Source organism: Dama dama, chromosome 13 (genome assembly GCF_033118175.1).
Source record: "Dama dama isolate Ldn47 chromosome 13, ASM3311817v1, whole genome shotgun sequence".
Classification (NCBI taxonomy): domain Eukaryota; kingdom Metazoa; phylum Chordata; class Mammalia; order Artiodactyla; family Cervidae; genus Dama; species Dama dama.
The window spans coordinates 34,478,836-34,506,796 of NC_083693.1; the positions used below are offsets into that span (position 1 = coordinate 34,478,836).

Sequence of the window (27,961 nt, forward strand, 5' to 3'; positions counted from 1 at the left end):
TCAACCCTGAATATTCATTGGAAGGACTGATGCTGAAGGTGAAGCTCCAATACTTTGACCATCTGATGCAAAGAATCAATTCATTGGAAATGTTGGGAAAGACTGAAGGCAGGAGAAGGGAGCGACAGAGGATGAGATGGTTGGATGGCATCACCAACTCAATGGACAGGAGTTTGAGCAAACTCTGGGAGATAGTGAAGGAGGAAGCTTGGTGTGCTGCAGAGTCAGACAGGACTGAGCAAATGAACAATTCTTTTACAGATGAGGAAACAGATGATTGGAGAGGGTACTGTCAGAGGTGGCTCTCAAATCTTCATCCTTTTAGCTTCATCCTTTCCAGAACTGGAAAGAGTATTACCGTGTAAATTTGTTCTTCCTCTCCCCTCCCTCCCTTCTTTTTTCCTCCCTCACTCCTTTTCTCTCTCTTCCTTTTCTTTTTATATTTTCCCCCTCAGTCTCTCTTTTCAAACTTTACACTCAAACACATAGAGCTACTGTATGCCAGAAGCTCCACAGATACTCCATGATTCATTCAATTCTATCAACTCTGTGAAGTAGAAACCAATTATTATCAACCTCATTCAGAGAAGAGAACTGAGACAGAAAGAGGTTCAGTAACTTGTCCAAGGTCAAACAGCTTATCAATGTCATTTAAACACTGGAATGTGAAATAAACAGGTGACTTAGACTTTCTAGAATATTAATTTTCATTAGTTTAGGCCTTCCAAACAGGCATGCCTGTTCCTTTCACCGATAAAGTGAAAATACCATAGCTGACAGATGAGCATAGCTGATGAAGGCAGAAAAGATGCGACTGAAAACATAGCTCCAGCCCGGGAAGCGCCGTCTGGCTTCTGAGTGTCTGCTGTGACCAGGACACCCGACAAGACTCGTGTTGAGCTCGTGTTGAGCTGAAGATCGGGTCATGCAGCGGGGGGCGGGGGTGGGGTGGGGTGCGGGATGAGGCTGAAGTCACCCGGGGCAAGCGCCTTAAATGCCAAGATGGGTGTTGCTCTTGGTAGGAACAAGGGCCCTGCCCTCGGCAGCTGGACCGAGGTCGGAGGGCCCTCTAAGAGGAGGCTGGGCTGCGCAGAGGCAAAGCTGTAGTGGGAGGGACAGGATGGATATTGCGGGGTTGGAATTTGCTGAGGAGCAGGCCTCGTGGAGGGGCGGGGCCCCAGGAGAGGCGGGGCTCGAGAAGGGGAGGTCTTGTGGTGGGCGGGGCCCCGAGAGGGCGTTCTCTTGGTGGGCGGGGCCCGGGAAGGTGCGGTCCCTTGGTGGGCGGGGCTCAGAGAGGGGCGTCTCTTGTGGGAGGGGTTCGGGGAGGGGCGGAGCCCTCGAAAGGGGCGGGCCGGGCCCTGCTGTGTCACCGGGTCAGCTCTGGCGGGAGGCGGGGGTTCTGAGGGGGCGGAATCCGCAGGGGGCGTGGCCCAGCCTGCCCATCTGTGAGAGTCCTGTCCCGCAGGCCGCGCGCACCCTGCCTCCCTGTTCCGTGCTCGCCAGCATGTCTTTCGTACCGGTGGCCGAGGATTCTGACTTCCCCATTCACAACCTGCCCTACGGCGTCTTCTCCACCCGAGGCAACGTGAGCTGCAGCGCGCGCTTCCGGGCGCGGGGAGGGAGGGCGTCCCCTCCGCCCGGGACCCCCACCCTCCTGCCCCGCCCCTGGCCTCAGTCCAGCCTTGCCCCCTCTTGCCGGCACCAGACCGAGCTGGATGTGGGGCCCGTCGTTTCCCGGCTCGTCGCCCCTCGCGAAGACCCCCGGGGTCGTTGGGGCCCCATGAGTGGTGCCTCCCCTTCTGGGAGTGCCTTGGGAGGGGGCTGGAGGCTGGGGCTGATCGCCGAGGGTGAATGTTGGTTAGGATCCCTCCTGCTGTTGGTTCAGATCCCTCCTGGTAGCTTTCCAGATGTGAGTTATTGAAACCGTCAGCCTGTTTCTGCACATTTGCACGAAAATTAAATGCAAAATGAAACGAAGCATGGCTCTCCCTCTCAGGCAAGCAGAGCAAGTTATATTAAATATTACTATTACAGAGAAGTTGAAGCGCAGTCATACTGCCTACTCCGAAGTCATTTCGCTCTGTTTCCTTCGCTGGAGACACCACATTATGGCCGGTTGTTCATCCTCCATGTTAGCCCCTCGCCTTAGAAATATTCATTGACCCGGTATGCTTAGTAACTCAAAGGGATGAGTTCATTCACATCAGAGGCCTGGGATCCTAGAAGTTAATTTCTTTACCTCTAACTGGCCTTCTTTCAGCTTCTTGAGCTCCCTGGCATTCCCTTGCTGATCAGAAGCCCTTTGGGGGTAGGGAAATGAAATTTCACTTAGTAAGTGTAGTCCGATGGGCAGAAAGAAATCTTGAAAACTGTGGGGTTTATCAACAAACATATAAGAAGTTCTGTGGGTGGGGAAAGCAGATTCCCTTGGATTCATTCATGGCATTTTTGGCTTAGCTTTCTGCTCCCAACTTTCATGGTAAGCTCCTGATTATCTCTGAGAAGCCTTGAACTCCCGAACCTGCTTGTGCCCAGCAGTGTTCAGGAACCGTCTGCTAAATGGAGCTTGTGGCAGTTAGCACCTTCTGGAAAGTGGTTTCCTGCCCCCATGACTGATCCTTGTCCCCATGTGCAGCAAATGCTTGGATCTAGAAGAGTCAGCATGTGGTTTCACAACTGCCAAGCCTGACCAGATGTCGCAAGGATGCCAAAGGTTAACAGTCCCCTGAAGGGCCAGAGGCATGTTAAACCTTAACCTGTTGGCCAAGCACACTCTGCTGGCCAGCACCGCCCGCCCGCCCCCTGCACTCCTCTAACATTCTGCTCTCAGGCAAGGGTCCGCACTTTTCCTGAGGGGGCAAATCTGGAGGACAAATCGCTTAGGCAGAAGCCTTTGCAAGAGGCAGGGGGTGTGCTCTGACTTGCTATTCCAGAGAACTCTAGAATGAATGCTCCTTAGAGTGTGGCCAGTAGCTTGCAGACTCCATGCCCCAGCTGTTTTCATATTAGACTGTGCAAGGACTACCACTGTACAGAGGTTCACTGCCTTCTAAAAAGAATGCTGGGGGTTGTGAGTTGGCTCCCTTGGCATTCCAAAAGGCTGAGGCCCTTCAAGTGGAACTGGCTGTGTTGAAGCTCTGGCTGCAGGCGCTGGACATTCCAGAGGTGGTGACCACCTCTCCAGACTGGTCTGGTCACCAAGGCAGAGTCCTCCCTCTCCTGCATGCCAGATGCCAGCCGTGCATCATTTGGGTGGAACAATAGTGAACAAGGGTTCCCAGGTGGCACTAGTGGTAAAGAACCTGCCAACCAATGCAGGAGATGTAAGAGGCGTGGGTTTGATCCCTTGGTTGGGAAGATCCCCTGGAGAAGGAAATGGCAACCCACTCCAGTATTCTTGACATACGTACACTACTAGTGGAAAGCTGTTGTATAGCATAGGAAGCTCAGCTTGGTGCTCTGTGATGACTTAGAGGGGTGGAATGGGGATATATGTACATACGGCTGATTCACTTTGCTGTATAGCAGAAGCTAAATGAAATCATAGAGCAAGTATACTGCCATAAAAAAAGAGAAGTCCCAACAATTAATGGAGGGACTTGCTATCTCGAGTCCTAGGTCAGGGTTGGAACACACAAGCTGCTTCTCACCTTTACTTGCAGCTGAGGAAGCAAGCTTATGATTATGATTAGGTCTTGGCTGCTGCTAGTGGCCTCAGCTCCCTTCTTCCTCCAGCAGATTGTGGGCGCCAGGGTCAGAGAAATGGCTCAAGGGTCCACCTGCAGATCCCCTTAGCAGGCATCCCCCAGGGGTCCAGGTGGCCCAGCTCATTGTCCAGGGAGCCTGAGGCCCAGGGAGCTAGCAGTGGAGCTGGAAATGAGGCGCTCGGTTCTCCAGGCAGCCTCCTCCCGGGTGGCCTGGGGCCTCAGGGCCGGGTGAGGGTGTGGCTCTGGTCTACACCTGTCCCAGGGGCTGATGTGCGTGGAGAGGTAACCATCTTCTCTTAGTCCCCCAGAATGAGCAGCCAGTGGAGATAAAGCCAGTTGGTAGCCCTACCTCTTAAACTCACTGGACCTGAGATGGCAAAGCTGGTAGTTCAGGAGAACTGGAAGGTCAACTCAGGACAAGCCCAGCTGATTGAGTCTACAGACATGCTCTCAGGTTCCTTCTTTGTTTGTTTTTTTAAAGCTTTACCAAGAGTCAAATACTTTCTATTTATTTATTTGGCTGTGCCGGATCTTAGTTGTGGCTCGTAGGATCTTCATTGTGTCATTCGAGATTTTAGTTGCTGCACACTGGCATGTGGGCTCAGTATTTGTGGCATGTGGGCTTAGATGCTCCATGGCATGAGGGATCCTAGTTCCCTGTCTAGGGATTGAACCTGTGCCCCCTGCATTGCAAGGTAGATTCTTAACCATTGGACCACCAGGGAAGTCCCTCTTGGATTCCTCATTGATAAACCAAGTTCAGCACCTTGGGAACAAAGGCCAGGCTTTGACAAATACTTGAGACATCTTCACACTTAGGCTTAAAGCCTGGATCTAATGGTGCAGAAAGGAACTTCCCTTGAATATTCTGAACAGTCTGGCTTCCTGCCCCCTCATGCCCTGAACTCTGCCCTGATTGAGCCATAACAGAGTACATTAACCCAAGCCCCTGACCCTCCTCTGTGCCTGGGACACTATCTACTCTGCTGTGCAAAGGAATTGCCCCCAAGAGAAGGCCTAGGTTTAACCTAAGAAATAATCCAGTTGCCTGGTGAGGTGGTGAGCTCTCTGTCACCAGGGGCATTTAAGTGACACCTGAGAAACTTTGCTGGGGACTTTGCCTGGATAAGGGGCTTGGATTATGCAGGAAACAGATTCTTTCCTCTTTGTGTCCTCAAGGCAGAGATGGTGCCAGGCTCTGCCCAGACAGAGATGACAGGGCAGAGCCTGTCTGAGACGCAGACGCAATTTCAGCCCTCTGAGACGCAAAAGCAGCTGGGGTATGATGCTAAGGATCCGATTCCTCAGCCCCTCTCCACAGTGTACATGCATGCATAGTTGTTTCAGTTGTGTTGGACTCTTTGTAACCCCATGCATTGAGCCCCCCAGGCTTCTCTGTTCATGGGATTCTCTAGGCAAGAATACTGGAGTGGGTTGCCATGCCCTCCTCCAGGGGATCTTCCTGACCCGGCAATAGAACCTGAATCTTCTGCATCTGCTACATTGCAAGCAGATTCTTTACCCACTGAGCCACCTGGGAAGCCCTTCCTCTCCACAGAGGGCCATCTATAAACGAGGGCCCTTGGGCTCTTAGATAGACAGACTTGCTGGGTAAGTGAGCCCAGCCCGGCCAACTGCTCCCAGTGCTGACCATGCCATCTTCCTTCCAGCCAAGACCAAGGATCGGTGTGGCCATTGGGGACCAGATCCTGGACCTTAGTGTCATCAAGCACCTCTTCACTGGGCCGATCCTCTCCGGACACCAGGATGTCTTCGATAAGGTAGAACATTGGGATGTGGCTTGCCCTGGATCTCAGTGGCCATTTGTTGCAAATGCCACTAAGAAAATGCTCTTCAAAAAACAAAACAAACAACAACAAAAAAGAAAATGCTCTTTACCTTCCATTTCTTTTCTTTTTAAAAATCTATTTAGCTGTGCCAGGTCTTAGTTGTGGCAGGCAGGATCTTTGTTGCATAATGGGGATCTAGTTCCCTGACCAGAGATCGAATCCAGGCCCCCTGTATTGAGAATACGCAGTCTTGGACCACCAGAGAAGTCCCTGCCTTGCATTCCCGACAGCAGGGATTTTCCTTGGATAGTCAATCATTCAGTTGTATCCAACTCTTTTCGATCCCATAGACTATAGCTAGCCAGGCTCCTTTGTCCATGGGATTCTCCAGGCAAGAATACTGGAGTTGGTTGCCATGCCCTCCTCCACGGGATCTTACTGGCCCAGGGATCAAACGTGGGTCTCCTGCATTGCAGGTAGACTCCTTGGATAAGTTTGAGGCTGTTATGAGACAGACAGGCTGGCAGGAGGCAGCCTTGGTAACCTATAGGGTGAGTTCTGAGGTGAGATGACTGTCAGTCTCTCCACAGGCCTGGACCCTCCCCAGTTGTCTCTGACATGAAGCTCTCCAACAACTGGTTAATTTCCTCATTTTAAGACGCTTGAGTCTCTGCTTGTTCCAGGCTGGTGCTGGGCCCTCTGAGGGAGGAAGCCAGGAGATCCACTCTCTAGGTTTAAATACAGCCTAGGAGGAATGGATAGCTGGCCCCAAGTGCCCTCTTTGTTGCCACCACTTTAGAAGTCAGCCTGAAGGACACGTACATGGGCAATGGATGTGAATGTACTCCCCTGAGAATGGTCAAATGCTTTTTTAAAAAAAAAAAATATTTATTTACTTATTTGCACAGGTCTTAGTTGCAGCACGGGGTATCTTTGCTGCTGCGTGTAGAGTCTTTGCAGCATGTGGGATCTAGTTCCCTGACCAGGGATCACACTCAGTCCCCCTGCACTGGAAGTGCAGAATCTTAGCCAGTGGAACACCAGGGAAGTCCCTGTCTAAGTGCTTTGATGTGCATCCTCTCCTTCCATGGAAGGAAGGTGATATTTATTGAGTACTTCCCTATGCATCAGGAGTTTTACACATACCTCTCATTCAATGCTCACAATGACCCTCTGGCACAGGAATGGGATCCTCATTAGATTTGATGAGGGTCTAATTTGAAACAAGACACAATTCTCCCAGGTCACATGGCTGCAAGGATTGGAGCCAGGACTGGAACTCTGGCCTTGATAATCCACAAGTGCTTTTTAGGCCACACCTCAGTGGCTCAGAAACCTTTTCTTAGCTCATGTGAAGGGGGTTGGTGCAAGACCCCTGCAGACTGAAGGCCTCCACTGGAGGAACGAGCCATTTTCATTGCAGGCTGGGCCAAGCTTAACAGGGCAGCCATCCCAGAAGGCAGCTCTTGGGCTTGGCCAATTGCCTATAAGGCCATGTGGGGATGAAAACCCAATAGGAGCAATGACACATCTCCTCCACTTGATGAACAAATGATGGAACTAAGAACTACAGTCCTGAGGGTTTGAATGAACTGGAGATAAGTGACAGGGGCCCCAGAGAGCTGCTAGGCTGGCTCCTGTCAACAGGAGGCGTAGTGCAAGGGGCTTTCCCACAGGTGATCTCCTTTCTTCCTCCCCATCTTGGTCCTAGCCAACTCTCAACAGCTTCATGGGCCTGGGTCAGGCTGCCTGGAAGGAGGCGAGAGCATTCTTGCAGAACCTGCTGTCTGCCAGCCAAGCCAGGCTCAGAGATGACGTGGAGCTTCGGCAGCGGTGAGGAGTCCGTGGACCTTGGTGGGCAGGGACAAGGAGGTCTGTCTGGGCAGAGGGGGACAGTGTGGTCATCAGGGACATTCTGAGTCATGGCCCGGCTGCTTTGGCCTCATTTTGGGTACATTTTGGTGGGAGGGCTCTGGGCCAGTGGGGATTACCTCTCTTGCTGGACTGGGGTGTCCAGGCCATGTCTGGCACCCCTCCCATGCCAGCCCTCCCCCCTTTTCACTCAACTATTCCTCATCAGCATCATTCATGTGCTTGTCTGGTCTCCAAACTAGGGGTAATTTGGTTCATTTCCTAGAGTGGAACATAGAAGCAGGAGGGAGGCACCTTGCCTTTAGTGGGTGGACGTCCATCCTGGTGAGGCACCAGGCCTGCCTGGAAGTCTCACTGAAGATCATGAGCAGGATTTGGGGGATGATCCAGGCTGAGCCTGTGGATGATCAGAGCAGGGACCCTGCTTTGCTGAATGCTTGACCCTGAAGCCCCTTCTTTGGTGTTTCAGTGCCTTCACATCCCAGGCTTCCGCTACGATGTATCTTCCAGCCGCCATAGGTGAGTCTAGTCTCTTTAACAGGATGTGCCTGGAGCAGCTGCCTGCCCAGGGCCCTGTCCCTGCTTCCTGTGGGGAAGGTCACAGAGAAGGGGCTCTGGGGCTGTCAATGCCTCCCCATCAGGGACCCAGGCCCAGCCTTGACCCAGGCGTCTCTAAAGGCCAGCACTTTCGCCGAGGGTAGTTGCTCACTGCTTAGATTTGTAGCTGGCTCCCTGGCTCCCTGTGTGTGCAGGAACTCAGTCTCCTTTCCCAGAGGGCTGTGGTGGGGGTGCCCAGAGCGCAGTCTATGAGTCAGCAGCTTTGAGGAGAGAGGCCGGAGGGTCCTGGAGGGCCCCAGGTTGAGCCGTGGGTTGGATGTCTGATTGGAGTTTCACTCTGAAAGTTGCAGTTGTCCAAGGACTTTCCTGGGGGTCCAGTGGCTAGGACTCCACACTCCCAATGCAGGGGGCCCAGGTTCCATCCCTGATCAGGGAACTAGGTCCCACAAGCCGTAAGACCAGACACAGCCAAATAAATTATATATAGATATATATGATGCTGCTGCTGCTGCTGATACTTAGTCATGTCCGACTCTTTGCGACCCTTGGGTTGTAGCCCCCCAGGCTCCTCTGTCTGTGGAATTCTCCAGGCCAGAATACTGGAGTGGGTTACCAATTCCTCTTCCAGGGGATCGTCCTGACCCAGTGATCAAACCCGCATCTCCTGCACTGCAGGCAGATTCTTTACCCATTGAGCCATTCTGGAGAATTCCTACACACACACACACATAAAGTTGCAGTTGTCCAAACCCTCTTGGCCCAAAGCAGAGAGTTACAATCAGGCAGAAGGCTGAGCCCTTCCTGCTTGTCCACCAGCCCGGGTGGTGGGGGAGGTGGGCGGGGCGGCGCCTGGGTGCTGAGTCAGCCTGGGCTCCTGGGCGCTGAGAGGCCAGTTGGTCCTGCCAGTGCTTCTGGGAAGATGTGACTTCTGACTCTGCCCCTGTTTCTATGGGCCACGTCTTGGAGCAGCAACCCAAGGCTTGCCTTGAGGATAATCTTCCAGAAGACAGGCACGCACAGGTTCAGTATATTTACTGCCCCTCATCTAAGGGTTTGAGGATGAAAGGCAGTTGGGATGCTGTGCTCAGAAGCTCGTAGCTCAAACCCAAGTATAGTGAGAATGGAATCGTTTCCCTTCTAATCATCACCCCTGGGCTCCCCGCTTCTCCTCCCATTCCCCCTTCATGTCCTTTCTCTTGGTTCTTCCCTTTGACTTCTTTCTAAATGCTCCACCTTTGCAGCAGCTTTCCTGAGGTATGATTTACACAGCCCACAGTTCTCCCATTGTCAGTGTGCGGTTTAATGAGTTTTAGACAATATATACCGCTGTGCAGTCACTCCCACCATCACACTGGAAAACACTCAGTCAGCACAAAGCGTCTGTAGTCAGTCCCTGCTCTCACTCCAGGCAACCATGGCCTGTCCCCAGTTTTACCTCACCAAGTGATTTCATATAAATAACATTACACCATATGCAGGTCTACTGTGTCTCTCTCAGCTGGTATTCCCCCTCATTATTCTTTCCCTCATATTATTTTTTCATAACATGTATTCTTTTATTAAATGAAAATCAGAGACTTCCCAGGTCGTTCAGTGCTTTAGACTCGATGCTTCCAATGCAGGGGGCACGGGTTCGATCCCTGGTCAGGGAACTAGAATCTCACATGCCATGTGGCACACACACACATAAAACAAACCACTCAGTTTTGTAGTCTAGGAGGTCTTTAAAAAATGTTTTAAAAATTGTGATAAAATACACATTACACAACATTTACCATCTGCATGATTTTTAAGTGTATCACTGGTATCCAGTACATGACATTGTCCCCCATATTATTTTTAGCTTTTTGGAACAGGAGGTCCTGCCCACTCAACTGGGCTGCAAGCACCACCGGCTGTGGTGTGGGGTGAGTGGGTGAGTGGCTGGGGTTCTTCCTCTGTCACTGTCTTATAGCCTGGCCTGGACACCATCTTTTCCAATCCTTTTTACGTGACCATGAAATGGACTTTGTGTATAGATACGGAAAACAAACAAGGAAGTAGAAGCTGTTAATTTTCTTTGGCAGGAATGCTCTGAAATAGTGTGCTGGTTCTACCCTGGGCTCCTACCTGGGCAGGTCTTATTGCAAAATTCAGCAGCGTGTTGTTCTCAAGTAAATGCTGGAGCAACATACACTTCTACTACACTTTATAGTGTGTCTCACACAAGTTTTTTTATAATTTTTTGGAAAGATGATGATTTAAAAAAAGATTCAGTCTTTGAGTCTGCCTGGATTCTCTCAAAGGAGAAATTGAAAGTGGAATAACCATGGCAGCAGTGACCCCCAGTGGGGTAAGGGAAGGGATTTTATTTGGGGCCTGCTGTGTGCCAGGCATGGGCTTCCCTGATGGCTCAGTGGTAAAGACTCTGCCTGGGTTGGGAAGATCCCCTGGAGAACGCAATGGCAATCCACTCCAGTCTTCTTGCCTGGAGAATCTCATGGACAGAGGAGCCTGGTGGGCAAAGAGTTGGACGTGACAGCACAGCAAGAACAACGTTGTGCCAAGCACTGGGATAAGACACATTATATAGACGTATTATTTCCTTTACTGCATTTTTATGCCTGTGATTGGCATTATTACTCCCAATGGAGAAACTGAGTTCTAAAGCATCAAAGGGACTTTCTCAAGGCCACACGTAGCCAAGAAACAGCAGAATCAGAATTCACAGGTAGGTTTGATCCCTGGCCAGGGAACTAAGATTCCATATACCTTATGGTGGGGCAGGAAAAAAAAAAGAAGAAGAAGAATCCTTTAATATAGCTAATAAAAAAGGATGCTGCATCCACAAATCAAGAAGGTGTCTTTGGGGGACTTCCCTGGCAGTCCGGTAGTTAAGACTCTGTGCTTCCAATGCAGGGGGTGCACTGGGTGCAGGTTCAAACCCTAGTCAGGGAACTAAGATCCCACATGTGTGGCCAAAAAAAAATAATAAAAAGAATTTTTTAAAGAAGAGGTCTTTGGGGGGAAAAAATAATCTGGTGTCTTAAAAATGAAAAGTGGCTGGACTGTGCCCATCTCAGAGTCAGGGAGGGGGTCCTGGGCTCCCGCCTGTCCTCCTCCCTCCTTGGGGAAGCCTGGCTGGGTTCCTATCATTTGTTGCTGGACATGTGGAACCCCCTTGCATGATGGAAAGCATGTAAGACACAGAGAATCACTTACAGAGAAACAAAACTCCACATTATAGCTCTTCTCTTAGTAACAGAAACATGGAAACAAGTGCCTTTTTTTTTTTCATAAAATCATAGGTCTCAGGGCCAGAAGAAACCTGCTTTAAAATGATGCCTTCAGGTAGATCATTCTATTGTCATTTCATAGATGAGCAAGGCCCACACAGTAGACAACATGCCCAATTGGTTCTTAAATTTGTTCCAGTCTTCATCACCAGGCCCCACTGAGACCTTGTTCTTGGCACTATGTGTGTGTTAATTGCTCAGTCATGTCTGACTCTTTGCGGCTCCAATAGACTGTAGCCCAGACAAAATGAGGCCTGGCCGGGGCTGCTCTGAAATGGCTTCAGTTTTGCAGAGGGATAAGACCTGCACACTCAGGACCAGGGCACAAGTGGGACATGGAGCCCTCCGGCCAGGAGAAGTGCTGGCTTGGATGCTGAGTGGACTTGGAGGAGGGGCGGTCCAGCTAGGGAGAGTGGGTGTGGCTTCATGGTCTAGGGGCTGGGGCCTAAACTGAGCTGCCAGGGTCTGGACACACAGACACAAGGAAGACGCCAGTCCACCCAGGGGTAGTCACAGCTTGAACAAAGGCCTGGTAATCGGAGCTGGTGGGTGGGAGGGGTATCAGCTATTCATTCACAGATTTCATTGTTTGTTTCAGGAAATCGCTTTTATTTTTATTATTATCTTTACAAATTTAAGAACTTATTTTTTATTATTAACTTGGAACTATTTTTGATACCCTTTATTTATTTATTATTATTAGACCATGAAGTGCGGCATATAGGATTTTAGTTCATGGACCAGGGATCGAACCTGTGCCCCTGCAGTGGGAAGCTCGAAGTCTTAACCACTGGACCTCCAGGGAAATCCCCTAACTTGTTTCTGATTTTTCACTTGGGAGTTCTCAAAACAAATTTTCAGTGGTGTAAATAGCTTTTGGATGTGCCAATGTTGCCGGGCATGTGCCTCCAGCGCCTGCTGGCTAGTCTTCCTGGCTCAACTGCCCAACCCTGACCCTTGGAAGCGGCCCTTCCCCATCCTTCAGCATCCAGGTCACTGACAGCATCTCCGTCCTTTCCCCTGCAGGCGACTACACGGACTTCTATTCCTCTCGGCATCACGCCACCAATGTCGGGGTCATGTTCAGGGGCAAGGAGAATGCGTTGATGCCAAACTGGTATGTCCCGCACCCTGGTGTGGCTGAGCTCCAAGTATGTATTTCTGTGTCCAGCAGCATGTGGTTCTGGGAACTTCCAGGTCCTCTCAGTTTAAAGGAACCAGGGAGGAAAGCCCACAAGGGCCATGACATCACTATACCTGGAAACAGCGACCCCCAACTTCTGGTTCTCCTCTCGGCTCAGCCCTGGACCTGCTGTGGAATCGTGGGGCAGTCCCTTGAGACTTTTGATCTAGACAACATGAGTTGAAATTAGATACTGAGTCACCAACATCCTTCCAGCTCCTTTGATTTGTAAGCTGTGAATTACAGTTCTATTGGTGAATTTTAATGCTGGTTCCTCTGGGAAGCTCTAGAGGAAGAATCCATTTCCTTGACTATTCTGGCTTCCAGAGGCTGCTTGCACTGCTTAGCTTGGGACCCCTTCCTCAGATGACTGCAGCCTCTAGGCTCCATCTGCAACAGTGCTAATTCCTCCTTTGACCTTCTTCCCTTTATAAGGCTCCTTCCAGGTGGCTCAGTGGTAAAGAACCCACCTGCCAATGCAGGAGACATGAGAGACTCAGGTTCAATCCCTGGGCTGGGAAGATCCCCTAGAGTAGGAAATGGCAACCCACTCCAGTATTTTTGCCTGGGAAATCCCCTGGACAGAGGAGCCTGACGGGCTGTAGTCCAAAGGGTTGCAAAGAGATGCTGCTCATGACTGAGCAGTCACACACACACGCACACGCACACATGGTTACATGTAGGGACCACCTGATAATTCAGAGTAATCTCCATAATCTCATGATCATTGACTTCACATCTGCAAGTCTCGTTTACTATAGAAGGTGATATTCACAGCTTTCAGAGGTTAAGACCTGGTATTTTTTTTTTTAATTTTTTATGTTGGAGTATAGTCGACTCACAATGGTGTGATGGTTTCAGGTGGACAGCGAAGGGACTCAGCCATACATACACATGTATCCATTCTTTCCCAAACTCCCCTCTCATCCAGGTTGTCACATAATACTGAGCAGAGTTCCCTGTGCTGGACATGGATATCTTTGGAGGGGCTATTATTTGGCCTCACACACATACATGCACACTCATACATGTACACACATACACACATACATATACCTACATACATACAGGCTTCTCATTGCGGTGGCTTCTTGTTGTGGAGCACAGGCTCTTAGGGCACATGGGCTTAGTTGCCCCATGGTATCTGGTATCTGGCATGTGGTGTCTTCCTGGAGGAGGGATTGAACCAGTGTCTCCTGCATTGTCAGGCAGTTTCTTCACCACCTGGACCACCAAGGAAATCCTTTCTTTTTAATGTTGAGCAATGGCTGCCTGAGGCGAAGACCTGACTCGTTGGAAAAGACCCTGATGCTGGGAAAGATTGAAGGCAGGAGAAGGGGATGACAGAGGATGAGATAGTTGAATGGCATCATTGACTCAATGGACATGAGTTTGAGCAAAATCCAGGAGATGGTGAAGGACAGGGAAGCCCGACAGACTGAATAACAACAACAGAAAATATTCCATTGTCTATCGAGACCACATTCTTGCTCATCCGTTTATTTGTTTCTGGACATTTGGGAGTTCTTTTCGATATTTGAACCATGTATGTGTTGACTCACTTTCATTTTTATTTTGAAAGCATTTTGAAATTTAGTCACTCAGTCATGTCCGACTCTTTGCCACCCCATGGACTGTAGCCCACCAGGCTCCTCTGCCCATGGGATTTCTCAAGCAAGAATACTGGAGTGGGTTGCCATTTTCTGCTCCAGGAGATCTTCCCAACCCAGGGATTGACCCTGCATCTCTTGCATCTCCTGCATTGGCAGATGTATTCTTTACCACTGTGCCACCTGGGAAGCCCTAGGTCCTTATTACTTATCTATTTTATATATGTGCCTGCATGCTAAGTTGCTTCAGTTGTGTCAGACTCACTGTGACCCTGTGGACTGTAGCCCACCAAGCTGCTCTGTTCAAGGGATTCTCCAGGCAAGAATACTGGAGCAGGTAGTCATTCCCTTCTCCAGGGGATCCAGGGGATCTTCCCAGATCGCCCACATTCTTTACCATCTGAGCCACCAGGGAAGCTCATGTATGTAAATGTTGACTCCCTTTTGTTTCATCTGAAAACACTTTGAAATTTCATCTGTACATGTAACAGCATCAAGGCTTCCTCTCGCCTTCCTTCCTCAGGCTGCACCTGCCGGTGGGCTACCACGGGCGCGCATCCTCCGTGGTGGTGTCTGGCACCCCCATCCGCAGGCCACTGGGGCAGATACGACCCGACGACTGTAAGTGCCCCCAGTGTCCAGACCTTCCAGGCTCCGCTCCTTGTCCCCACACACCTGGCACCCACTAACCTCTCTCTCTGCTGTTATTCCAGCTAAGCCTCCCGTTTATGGTGCCTGCAAACTCCTGGACTTCGAGTTGGAGATGGTAAGCCCTGTCTCGGTGTTTTACTGGCGTGGGGTCTGCATACACACTAGGGCAGGAGGGCTCTCCCAGTGGCCGCCCTGGACAATAGCCCGTTCCCTCATCTCAACCATGTTGATGGCAGTTCTGGGTCCCCACCTGGCCTTCGGAAGTACCGTCCAGCCTCATTACTCACTGATTCTGTATTTTTAAGTTCACTAACAGTTCATTTGTAACCTCCAAATCAGTAATCGGAGAGGTTTTGAGGGGTCACCTGAAGACACACACAAGGTGGCAGAAAATTTGAGTCTCAGGTTTAGGTGGTCCTCGGAGTGGCTCCTGGTGCGGGTCCCCTGGTATGCACTTTGGGGTCCCCTGGTTGGACTGTGAGCATGGGCATCTAGGTTGATTGGAGGCAGGCTGGATCTCCCTGTATTTCCAGTCCTGCCTGGTGATATCTTTGGATTCCATCCAGGGGAGACAAATAGTCACTAGACCCAGGAGGGCATGCCGAGCCAGCCTCTGCCTCTCACTGCCTTTGTGAGGCTGCCACGTGGCCCCTAAGAGAAGGTCTCCCCAAGCCAGATGCCCCAGAGCAGGGCACAGAGCCCCAGTTTAAATGGGACCAGGGTCTTCTCTCTGGGAGTATGGAGGACTTTGCAGGCAGATGCTTTACCTTTGTTGGTTCCTGTCAGGGGGTGGGCAGAAAGTAAATGGAAAGTCAGAGTGTGAAGAAATCGTGTATGGGTGGGTAGGGGACACAGATCATCTTGATGATGGTGGTGAGATTCTCTATAAGATGGCACCTTTCTTTTTATAATCTTGACGAAAAATGTGCAATGTTTAAACACCATACAGAACGAATATAACGGACTTGGGTCTTGCAAACGTCATATTTGATTCTGTGCACTTCTGGTAGTTATTTCCCCAACATTTTCCCCCAGTGATGTCTAGACACTCTCTTTTTTCCTGTTGTGTTAATGATGCTTTCCTTTCACAGATATTCTTGGCTACTCTCTGCCAGTTTTCTGCACAGTGCTCTCTTATTAATTTGAAAGTCTGTTTTGTATTTAAGGGCTTCCCCGGTGGCTCAGATGGACAAGAACCCGCCTGCTAGTGCAGGAGGTATAAGAGATGTGGGTTCGATCCCTGAGTCGGGAAGATCCCTCGGAGAAGGGAATGGTTATCCATTTCACTATTCTTACCTGTAGAACCCCATGGACAAGGGAGCCTGATGGGCTATAGACTATGGGGTCGCAGAGTCGGAAATGACTGAGCGACTAATACACTTTTGTATTTAATAGAAATTAACCCTTCACTGTAATACATTGCAAATATGTTCTCCCAGTTTGGTATCATTTTGATTTTATTTGTTGTCTTTATGCAGAAATGTTACAGTTTTATAAAGTCAAACACATCAATCACTTCCTTTATGGCATTTCCTTTTATGTCATCTTAGACTCTCCCCTCCTGAAGAATTTAGATTTGGGGCGTGTTTTTTTTTCTAGTACTTGTTAGAACCTTACTCTGCAAAAATGTAGATCTCTCATCCACTTGGAATTGTATGATGGTTAGGGGGTGGAGTATGCCCCCACAGGCTCTCTTTGCCACATCATGGAGTCAGCCTTCTGATTTTTTATGACGTGAATACAAACCCTGGTATTTTCACTTTTCACAAGCCTTGTGTAGCTGTCAGATCTGAAAATGCAGTTTGGGAAAGGGCAGAGGTGTAGGCTGAAGGAAGTGAAGAGGGCTGCCGTGGTGATCAGGGACGGTGTGCAGGGGTCTGGGGTGGGCACTGGCCCGCTGCTGCTCACCATGGCCCCGGGGTGGCTGTCTGTCAACTCAGGTACAGCTCATGATGTAGAAATAGGGTGGATTTGTACGGAGCAGTCCAGGTATCAGCCAGGGTTTGGAAATGCCTGACCTTTGCCTTCCAGGCAAGTGCCCCAGGGCAGCAGGTCAGAGCAAGATTCTCATCAGCTTTCCCATGTCAGGCTTTCTTTGTAGGCCCTGGGAACAAACTCGGAGAGCCAATCCCCATTTCCAAGGCCCACGAGCATATTTTTGGAATGGTCCTTATGAACGACTGGAGTGGTAATTATGGGGAGTCGGGCATCCTGGTATTGAGCATCCTTTGCACTCTTGGGTCTGGGGGAAGGCTGGGTGTTTGGGACGCTTTTTGCAGAAGCCAGGGTGGTCTCCCGGGTCTGGTGTGGTCAGAGGCAGCAGGTGGTCAGTGGTTGAGAGCACAAGCTTGGGTATCTAACAGACATCTCGGCTCTGAGCTCTTGGCCAGTCACTTGACCTCTCTGAGCTCCAGTGTTCTTATAAGTCGAACAGAGGGACATGGCTAATATGTTTGAGCAATTTTGTGCCAGGCCGCAGGGCTGAACTCCTCCTGTGGACTCTCCTGCCAGATCTCAACTGGGCACTGGTAATACTGTTGTTGTTTAGTCACTAAGTCATGTCCGACTCTTGAGACCCGGTGGACTGTAGCCTGCCAGGCTCCTCCATGGGATTCTTCAGGCAAGAATACTAGAATGGGTTGCCGTGCCCTTCTCCAGGGGATCTTCCCAACCCAGGGATTGAATCTACGTCTCCTATGTCTGCTGCATTAGCAGGCAGGTTCTTTACCACTAGTGCCACCTGGGAAGCCCAATGATAATATTACTATTCCCATTTTACAGGAGTGAGGAATGAGGCACAGAGTGATTTCAGCTGGTTGCTGAGCTAAGATTTCAAACCAAACAGCTCCATTTCTGAGTTCGTCTCAACCCCTCTGCCTTATGTAGGGGGAAACTGGTGCCAGGTGTCCCAGGAACTATGAGGTTGAGATTCCAAACCCTCTATGGGGAAATATCCTGCCTGCTCCCCCCTTTCATTTAAACAACAGAAAAGCAAATATAATTTGTAAATACAGGAGTGCACAGAAGAGAATTAAGGAAGTGAACAAAGCAGGCAGCTTTTATACCTTTTTACAAACAAATAATAAATTTGAAAACAACAGACAAAACACAGGATTTTGGGTCTGGGGTGCTAAATTTTTGAAGAAGTAACAAGATTTGTTTGCAGACTCTTCTTGGCCTTGAATTCCTCTCTTGTGACAAATATGTCTCTCTCCCTCCTGGTACTAGAAGAGTACTTTTCTTTTTCCTGCCCTTTGGTCATCTCGCTCTTGGCTGCAGCCTAACACTGTGACCTCTGAGGACCTCTGTCCTTGGTCCTGGGGCAACCAGCTCGTTGGGGTTGGAGCCCCAGGGGTGGGGCAAGGCTGAGCTGAGCGTCTGCTCCTTTGTCAAGGGGAGAGGGGAGACTTGGCTGGTGGCCCTGTCAGCTTCTGTCAGCCCTGCTTGTCCCTTCTCCTGTAGCTCGAGACATCCAGAAATGGGAGTACGTCCCCCTTGGGCCGTTCCTTGGGAAGAGTTTTGGAACCACCATCTCTCCATGGGTGGTGCCCATGGATGCCCTCATGCCCTTTGCTCTGCCCAACCCGGATCAGGTAAGATGCCCTCCGGGAGAAGTCCCACACCCGGGCCCCTCTGCCTCCCAGCTCTGCCATCCATCTTGGAGAGGGTCTGGAGGGTGAGCTCTGTGTCCCCAGCATGCCCACGTGCTGGAGGTCTTGACTGCAGGGACCTCTAGGCAAGCATGGTGCCAGTCATTCTGCCTTGTGTTTTCCCTGTTCCTTGCACAGTTCTGGGAAAAAACATAGAGTTTTGTAACCTTTAGAATCCTCTGAATCCACAGGAACTGGCTAGCTGGCAGGAGAAGAGGTCCCTTCCAGTATCACCACATTGCACAACCTCCCGGGTCGCCAAGCTGTGTTCTGTTTGGCGCCCCCTGGAGGCCAACTGGCAGACTGCAGTGTGGAGTCAGACCACAGGGCGTCCTGGTCCCTGTACCACTGTCCTGGCCGGACTCCCGATCTTGGTCCTCACTCCTCAGGCTGTCACAGTCTGCTGCTGCCTCCATCCCATCACCCCCAGTGACCTCCACCAAAGTGCGCTTGACCTTGACTAATGCCATGGCCTTGTGCCCTCTTCAATATGGACCTCTTTGCTGTTGTCCAGTCACTCAGTTGTGTCCGACTCTGTGACCCCATGGACTGCAGCACACCAGACTTCCCTGTCCTTCATCATCTCCCGGAGTTTGCTCAAACTCATGTCCATTGAGTCAGTGATGCTGTCAACCATCTCATCCTCTGTCGCTCCTTCTCCTCCTGCCTTCAATCCTTCCCAGCATCAGGGTCTTTTTCAATGAGTCAGTTCTCTGCATCAGATGGCCAAAGTGTTGGAGCTTCAGCTTTGGCATCAGTCCTTCCAGTGAATATTCCCAGGGTTGATTTCCTTTAGGATGGACTGGTTTGATCTCCTTTTGACCTTTTGGCAGCCCCCTACTGTTCCTAGACACTCTGCCCCTGGCTTCTAGCACGTGACCAGTCTCAGTCCTCCTGTGTCTCCTGCAATGCTCCAGTGGACTCTATCCTCTACGTGGGGGCAGCCTGGGCTAAGCCCTCAGCCTTGCTCTTCCCCTAATCCCGGTCCTGCTCCCCTGAATATCTGACCTTGCTCACTCATGGCCTCTGCCCCCACCTCACATGTGGCTCCCTGGACATGTCTCAGCCTGCTGTCTTCTCATGGAGCTGTACTGAAACATTGGGAGTCTTTCCCTGCAGACCAGTTCCTCGTGAGGCTCCTTGGGCTCTCTGGCAGGACCCCCTACTCCCTCCTCCACCGCTCCTGCCACAATCTCCCTCCCCATCATGTTCAGTCTCTGAGACTTCTCTCCTCCCTCCTCGGTGAGTCCCACTCTCCGAGGACTGCCTGGCCCGCAATCACATCCCTGGCTTGTCCCCTCCAGGCTTTATCCCTGGTCCAGCTCTTTGCTCACAAGCACTGCTCACCCTGACCGAAGACCTTTGGGCTCTATCTCCTTATGTACCAGTCCTTCCCAAATACTGTTGAAGTGCAACCTTCAGGATTCTTGCCACTTTTGAATGATGATTTACTGAATGCTTTTCTTTTTCTTTCTTTTTATTTTCCCATCCCTACAATGGTTCTTTGGGCTTCCCTGGTGGCTCAGTGGTGAATCTCTCCGCCAATGCAGGAGATGTGGGTTCGATCCCTGGGTTAGGAAGATCCCCTGGAGAAGGAAATGGCAACCCATTCCAGTATTCTTACCTGGGAAATCCCATGGATGGAGGAGCCTGGTGGGCCACAGTCCATGGGGTTGCAAAAGAGCTGGTCATGACTTAGCAATTAAACAACAACAAGGGTTCTTTATATTGAGATTTTATGGTTACAACCCAAGTAGTGCTAAAAATGAGTAAATCCATACACTACAAAAATAGCCACAGAATTGTCTTAGATATAAATGTATGCAAGCATCTACAAAGGATGCAGGCTGAATGCTTTTCTTTAAAGCAGCTTCCATTTGAAAACATAGTATATTTAGAAAAGGAACTTCTAGGTCCCTATCTATGTCACTAGCCACCAAGTCAATCATGAAAAGAAACACATAATCATGAAAATAAAGTCACCCCACATTAGCTCAGGGATCACTAAGGAGTCACAGATGGCTCTTGGGGAAGACACTGCTTTTGGACAAAGTACAGACCTTCTGGCCTGGCTGTCAGAGTGGCCTGTATCACTGAGTCCAGGAGCACTAGGGGGCTGTGCACCCTTTGTTGACCACCCTGCCCTCTGCCACCCTCACCCCCCGGGTCCAGGGACACACCACTGTCCTGGAAAGAGGGGACGCCCCTTCTTCCTGGTCCTCCTGGCCAGCTGCCCTGTTGTGGGGCCAGCCTGGCCAGCTCGGCCAGCCAACCCAGCCCCTCTGTGTTCCTCTGCCCTCACAGGACCCGAAGCCCCTGCCGTATCTCTGCCATGACCAGCCCTACACATTCGACATCAACCTCTCTGTTGCCCTGAAAGGTACTGCCCTGGGATCGGAGGCTGTGTCCAGCTGGGTGGACCCCTGAGGCTGCTCGGCTGGGCTGAGTTAAAGGCCAATGGATCAGTAGTGAGAGAGCCCAGCTTTGCAGGCTACAGCTGAAGTTCAAGTCTTGGTTCTGTCCCTGACCAGCTCTGGGACTTTGGGCATGTTACTGAGTCTGTCTGTTACTAAATCTGTCCAGTTTGTCATCTGGCAAATGGGATAATGATGGTATTGACTTTTCTGTGGCAGTCCCCCAGCTCTGAGACCATACCCTCTGAGCTTATTGGTTCATAGACTCTTTAGGCAGAGTCATATTAGACAATGGAAAGCCTAAGCCACAAAACAGTTCCCCTTACAAGGTGGGATTCCCCTCTCCTTGATAAATGGAATTAAGTCTTCTTGTCAGTGTTACTTGTCTTCCCAACAGGAGAAGGAATGAGCCAAGCAGCTACCATATGCCGGTCTAATTTTAAGGTAAGCTTTGAGGCTGGGCAGACTGCTTTTGGAGCTGAGGGAGACCTTTCTTCCCGGCAGGACCAGGAGAAAAGCATCCATGTTGGGATGTGATGACGGGTCAGCACGTGGTGGGTTGTTTCCATTTTTTGGTAGAGCTACTGTGAAGTCTAGTCCATGTCTCTGGGTGCATGAATGTGCATATGTCTGGATATCCAGGGATAGAAGTGCTGGGTCATAGAGGGTGTGTATCCATACTTGGCTGAGGAGTCCTTCCAGACACTTTTCCAAAGGGCTTGTTACAATTTGCACTCACCACAAGCAGCATCTGAGCATTTCGGCTGCTCCACATCCTGGTCAACAGGCGAGCCACTGGCATTTTCATTTCAGCTGTTCTGGGGATTGTGATTTCACTTTGCATCTCCCTAAAGATGAATGCTGGGAAAGACCAAGGGCAGGAGGAGAAGGGGGCGGCAGAGGATGAGGTGGTTGGATGGCATCACCGACTCAAAGCACATGAGTCTGAGCAAACTCCAGGAGATGGTGAAGGACAGGGAAGCCTTGGTGTGCTGCAGTCCCTGGGGTCGCAAAGAATCAGACATGACTGAGCGACTGAACAACAACGACAAGGATGAATGCAGCTGGGCATGCTGTCATATGCTTGTTGACCATTTGAACATCCTCTGATTCAATGTATTCCTGTTTCTTCTAGTTTCCCTCTTAATTTAACTGTATTCTGGGCTCCTTTGGCTGCTAAGAAGGAATGAGGGGGCCCGCTTGAGGGGGCTTTTGTGCAAGAATCCATTTCTGAGGTTTCCTTTGCCTGGATGTGTAGCTTCAGGAGGGGCAGACCTGAGGAGCTGTGGATTTGAGGCACAGGAGTGCAGCCCCTGAGATGCTCGGCGGGCCATGGTCCTTGGTCCCTTCCCACCAGGCCTGACCTCCCGCAGTGCTCCCTCATCCCTCGGGCTGCTCTGAGGTCCTGTTTGAGTTGTTCAGCGCTGTTGTCCAGTGTCTATTCTAAGGCCTGAGGTCTTTGCTCATGAGACACTTCTGCTACAGTAAGGACCTAGACCCTGTCAACTTAGGACTCTGGGGTGATTGCAGGACAAAGTGGGATCATGGACTCCTGAGCATGCTGCACACTGAGGGTCTGAGCAGTGAGGTTTGCAACTCCAGGAGTGCTTCTTGGAGAAGGTGGGTTAGGGTCGGGCTAGAAGGAGCTGAGGAGCTGGGGCTCTAGCTGGTGAAGGGCCGGGGAGAGAACTGGGGTAGGTCACAGGGTAAGTGCAGGAGGCCAGTTTGTCCTTGCTCCTGGGACTGGGAGAGAGCCCGGGGCGGGCTGCTGTGAGTGGGGCTGGCTGCTCCGGGCAGCTCGGGAGAAGCCGGTCCTGTCCGTCCCCATCTCTGTGTCCTCGCCCACAGTACATGTACTGGACAATGCTACAGCAGCTCACCCACCACTCTGTCAATGGCTGCAACCTGCAGCCGGGCGACCTCTTGGCTTCTGGAACCATCAGCGGGCCGGTGAGTATGTGATTGCTTCCCCTGGGAGCTGCCTGCGTGGAGCATCCCTATTCCCTGTACAGACTGGAGGGTTCTCCCTCGAGAGGGGGGTCCAGCCTGAGCAGGCCTATCTTACAACCCTGTCCACCTCATAGCTTCATCTATCTCTGGGTGCAGAAGGGCTCCTTTTTCAAATGCAGAAGAGATCGGGATAGGGGTGAGAGGCTGCCTCTGTCTACAGGGCGGGGGAGGGGGGGGAGTAAGAATGACACAGGGGGCCACTGTTGTATCTGGTTGTGACCACCTCACAGCACATCCTTCCAGGATGAGATGGCCCCACTGCTAACCGCCCCCACCATGAACCTTTGGTGATGACTTTGGTTGGTGCATGGACTAGCCACTTCCTGCAAGGTCCAGACCTTAGGCTCTTTTTGATGGATCTTCCTAGCGAGGAATGGTGGGGGGGGGGGGCAGGCATAATGGCATCTGGGTAAGCCCCAGCCTCCAGAGTGGGCAGGGGCCTGGCAGGATGGGCCTGGGCAGGTTGGTCCAGCATCCCCCCAACCCCCAAGTCCTGAATGAAGTGAGCAGGGCACATAGGGTGCCCAGGTTTGAGGACATTTCCAGGGTGATTCCCACCAAGGCAGGGTCTCTGAGGGCTGTGGGGTCCCTTGGTCCTTCCCAGGCCTCACTCCTACCCCTCGCCTTGCTAACCACTGTCTGCACCAGATCCGACCCGCCCACCGTGCTATAAATACCGTGCTGTAAATACCGTGCTGTAAACACCATGATGTAAATACTGTGATGTAAATGCCCATGACAACTTCTTCCCCTTCCTGCTGTGAAGGAGCCAGAGAGCTTCGGCTGCATGCTGGAGCTGTCGTGGAGGGGCACGAAGGCCGTAGAGCTGGGGAACGGCCAGACCAGGAAGTTTCTGCTGGATGGGGATGAAGTCATCATGACAGGTGAGGGAGAGCGCCAGGCCCACGGACGGCATCTCCTCCTTGCCGTCCTCGCCGTCTGTCCGGGAAGTCATCTGTCCCAGCTGTCCCCACTCCGGCCTTCCCGGCTCTTGTGTCTGCTTGTTCTGGCCTTCACCCCAGCCCTGCCTGCCAGGGACTGGCTTTATTTACTTTTAATGTTTTAGCCAAGCTGTGTGGCATGTGGAATCTTAGTTCCCCGACCAGGAATCAAACCTGTGTCCCCTGCAGTGAAAGTGCAAAGTCTTAACCACTGGTCCACATGGAAGTCCCTGCCGCGAACTTTAAATGAGAGTCTTCCTGGAGCGAAAAGACTAGGGAAGTCCAGCTCCTTGGTCTCCCTCCTCCCAGATCAAAGTGATACAATCATGGCAGGTTTCACATTCTGAACTTTGCAGTGCAGAGACCCTGTGCCTATTACCTAACTGAGTTACTGACAAGATTTCTAGCAGCCCATTCTGAGGGGCTTCCCAGGTGGCGTTAGTAGTGAAGAACCTGCCTGCTAATGCAGGAGATGTAAGAGATGCAGGTTCGATCCCTTGGTTGGGAAGATGCCCTGGAGGAGGGCATGGCAACCCACACCAGTATTCTTGCCTGGAGAATCCCCATGGAGAGAGGAGCCTGGAGGACTACAGTCCATGGGGTCACAAAAGAGTTGGACATGACTGAGCATATGAGCATGCACAGTCCAAGCAGGTTCAGGCACCCTTACCCCTTGAGGGGCCGTTATGCCTATCATTTAATATTGCTGGAGAGGAAGGCGCCACCGTGGTCAGAGTCACACAGATTTAGGTTGGACTCCCACATCCCCAGTGGCCCTGGGACCTTCCTCAGGTTATTGAATCTTTCTGAGACTCAGTTTCCTCATCTTTAAAATGGAGCTAAGGATACAGTGCCTAGTCTCACAGCATGGTTGTAAGGTTGAGACAACCCAGTTTAATCCCTCAGGGGCAGGGGCTGTGGGTCCTGCTGGGGTTCCGATGGTGAACCAGGGAGGCTCAGGGCCCGCACATCTGGGGTCATGCTCCACCACTACTGCAACACCATTTTACAGACGTGAAAACAAAGGCCCAGCAGTGGGTAAATGACTTGCCTCTGATCTTGCAACCAGTAGGTCAGGAAAGAGATTTCCCATCCAGGTAGCTTGTTTTGAGAACCCTGATTCTTCACCCCTTTGATAACATCTAAAGAGCCTCACAAGGCACGCGTTACTTTGTGAGCACTTAAAATTGGCAACAGTTGTCATCGCTGTCCTCATCATTATTGATGTTTTTTTCCAGAACCCACTCTTGAGAAGGCCCAGCATCCTGACCCCTTCTTTTTTTTTTTAAAAAAAAAAGCATATTATTTCTAAAATTTTATTCATTTATATATTTTAATGACTGCACTGGGTCTTTGCTGCTGTGCACGAGCTTTCTCTAGTTTCTGCGAACTGGAGCTACTCTCTAATTTCGGTACTCTGTACTCCACAAAAGAGAAGCCCCTGCAATGAGACGCCCTGGCACCCCAACTAGAGAGTAGCCCCTGCTCCCCACAACTAGAGAAAGCCCTCATGCAGCAGCAAAGATCCAGTGCAGCCAAAAATAAATAAAATTTTTAAAAAGAGAAGAGGAAAATGGAGATAGGTGGATGGAAGTCCCAGGAACAAGAATAAAAATTATACTTTGGCAGGTGGGGCATTTTGGGAAGCTGGAAAACTGAGCTGTCACTGTGGACACTCGTTCCCATTGGGATGCAGTGGGGAGCAGGCAGAGGGTCTATGCTGTGCTTAGTCACTCAGTCATATCCAGCCCCTTGGACTGTAGCCCACCAGGCTCCTCTGTCCATGGAATTCTCCAGGCAAGAATACTAGAGTGGGTTGCCATTTCCTTCTCCAAGGGATCTTCCCAACCCAGGGATCAAACCCAGGTCTCCTGCATTGCAGGTGGATTCTTTACCATCTGGGCCACCAGGGAAGCCCCAGACAGAGGAAAAAGCTAGTGAGATCAGCACGACCAGGCTGACATCCCAGAGGAGATGAGCACACTTTTCCCTTCCATGTCCACAGTTGATGGAACCTAACTCAGTGAGGCCGGGGAGCTGCCTTCCTGCTCTGCACAGGTCTCGGTGACACGCTCTGACTTGGGTGTAGACTGTCCTCACTTCTCTGGCCTCTCTGGGCCCCTTGTCCCTGCCTGGATACACCTGCCCCCAGCTTCTCCTCCCTGGCCTGGAGAGCAGCAGCCTGGGGACCCAGAAAGACGGTTCTGGGTGCAGAGCATCACTTCCATCCTCAGGGCCATGGTCATTGGGGGACATTTGGCATCATCTGGAGCCAGTTTCGGCCAACTCTGAAGGGCAGCCAGGGATGCTGGTAGACATCCCAAGTGCACAGGACAGCCTGTCTCGAGAATCATCCATCCAGATCAAACTGTCCCTAGTCGCTAAGGTTCAGAAACCCTGTTCAGACATCTGCCCTCCAGCTATAAGATGGGGAGGAAGTGGTTGGCTCTCTTACCGAGATGTCATTGTGCATCTGTGCTTAAGGAAGAAGGCAGTGCCGTTTGCTGGGAGGGTTGGTGCTGTTGTGCCCAGGGCAGGAAGGAGCCATGTGATTGACAGAGAGCCCAGCTTTGGGGGTGGGGAGGAGAAAGACACTCCATCAGTGTTTGCAGCTGTCTAGGAAGAAGGCTCTTAAATCCTCGTGGCGTGACTTGTCTTGATAGATGATTGATGCATTTCTGCCAGGTTTTGCTTTAATAGACTTTTTTCCCACCTGGGGACACGAGTACTTCTGAGCATCGAGATTCAAAAGTGACTGATGGAAAAATAATGAAACTGAGCAACAAAATAGGCAAGGATGTTGCTCTGGACCAAAGGTGACCCTGAGTGTTAGGGATCAGTGCTGGGGTGGCCAGGATGTCCTTGGGGATGCCAGGGATGGTGAGGGGCAGGTTTGGGGGTGTTGCTGTTGGGTCCACTTGGCCACTTTCCCAGAGAAGGCCAGCAGTCAGAGTAGTCCACGCAGGGAGAATGAGGCGGCTGGCCAGGCAGGAGGGGGCAGGTGGGAGGAGACAGGCTGGGTCAGCGGGGCTGAACCACAGATGGCTGGGTTGACTCTGCCTGGGCTCACTGGGAGGGCTTTTTGGGGACGTCCTTGACCCATCTCCCAAGGCTGCCTTGGGTCTCATGCTATTCCCTCTGTTGAGCACGCCGTTTTCATTGTCCCCCTCCCGGCGAACTCTTACCCACCCATCAAGTCCCCACTCAGGTGGGGTTCCCATCAGCAGCAAGTTCCCTCGTCTCTTCTCCTGTCTCCTCCACACTGCTCTCCCAGCACCTCATAGACTTTCCTACTCTGACTCATATTAGTTGGGCAGCTCCTGCTGAACGGATCCTTCTCAGGTACAGGCACAAGGGCCTCCTGCTGTCTGCCTTTCTGGAATTGATTGAATTTGTTAAACATCTGCTCTGGGAGAAGTGTCATGCTGGGGCCTCACCCAAGTGTGTCATTAAATCCCCACCACCCCGAGAGGAAAGGATTGCTGTTCCCATTTGTAGACAAGGGAGTAGCTGAGCTCAGAGGTTAAACAAGCTGTCCCTGGGCCCCCAGCTTATAATTCTCCTAATAGCTGACATCGACCATTTGCCTTGGGCCAGGCACTTCTGGGACTTCTCTGTGTATTAACTCATGTCATCTTTGTAATAGTCTTGCTCAGTGAGTACTGTCATAGATCCATTTCACAGATGAGGAAACTGAGTTCCCAGGAGACCCAGGTAGGTGGAGGAAACAGGCTTTGAACCCTGGCCTCAAGCTAATTAGCAGACCTAATTAGGATTTGAACTCAGACTCACACAGCGAGAGTTGACCTCTGCCTCTTCCTTCACCTCTCAGGAGAGCCATCGCTCCATCCTTGCACTAGTTTCTGGGGTCCTTGACAGTAGGATGGGCCTGGAGTTCCATCTCGGTACTCTGCCCAGGTCCTGGGGAGGGTAGTTTTCTGTCAAATATACCTATTTGTCATCCTGATGGTGCCTTTCTGCCCCAGGCCCAGCCGTGTGCTGACCGGTGCTGTGGCTGCCTGGGCGTTGGTTCCCTGAGCTTGGCGGCTCTGTGGCTGACCCCCTGTCCTCTCTCTGTTGCAGGGCACTGCCAGGGGGACGGGTACCGCATTGGCTTTGGCCAGTGTGCGGGGAAAGTGCTGCCGGCCCTCTCGCCCGCCTGAGGTCCTCTCTGCTCTCCCAGAAACATCAGACTGGCACGCTGCCCCCTCCACCTCCCTGGGGGGGGGGGGTACCAGGGGCCCCCACTGTGGCTGCAGGCCTGGTTCTTCATTCAATAATAAAGCCGCTGTGCTCCGTC

At 51.3% G+C, this 27,961-nt stretch overlaps 1 protein-coding gene across 1 annotated transcript; it reads left to right on the forward strand.

The window, feature by feature from the left end:
* The first annotated feature begins 1,451 nt into the window (after positions 1-1,451).
* FAH (fumarylacetoacetate hydrolase) lies at positions 1,452-27,961 on the forward strand. Its single transcript, XM_061159622.1, has 14 exons — positions 1,452-1,585; positions 5,378-5,488; positions 7,209-7,330; positions 7,839-7,888; positions 12,229-12,319; positions 14,519-14,616; positions 14,709-14,761; positions 16,735-16,834; positions 18,109-18,239; positions 20,601-20,676; positions 21,108-21,154; positions 22,559-22,660; positions 23,487-23,604; positions 27,745-27,961. The coding sequence occupies exons 1-14, from the start codon at positions 1,505-1,507 to the stop codon at positions 27,822-27,824; spliced, it is 1,260 nt and encodes a 419-aa protein (XP_061015605.1). The 5' UTR covers positions 1,452-1,504; the 3' UTR covers positions 27,825-27,961.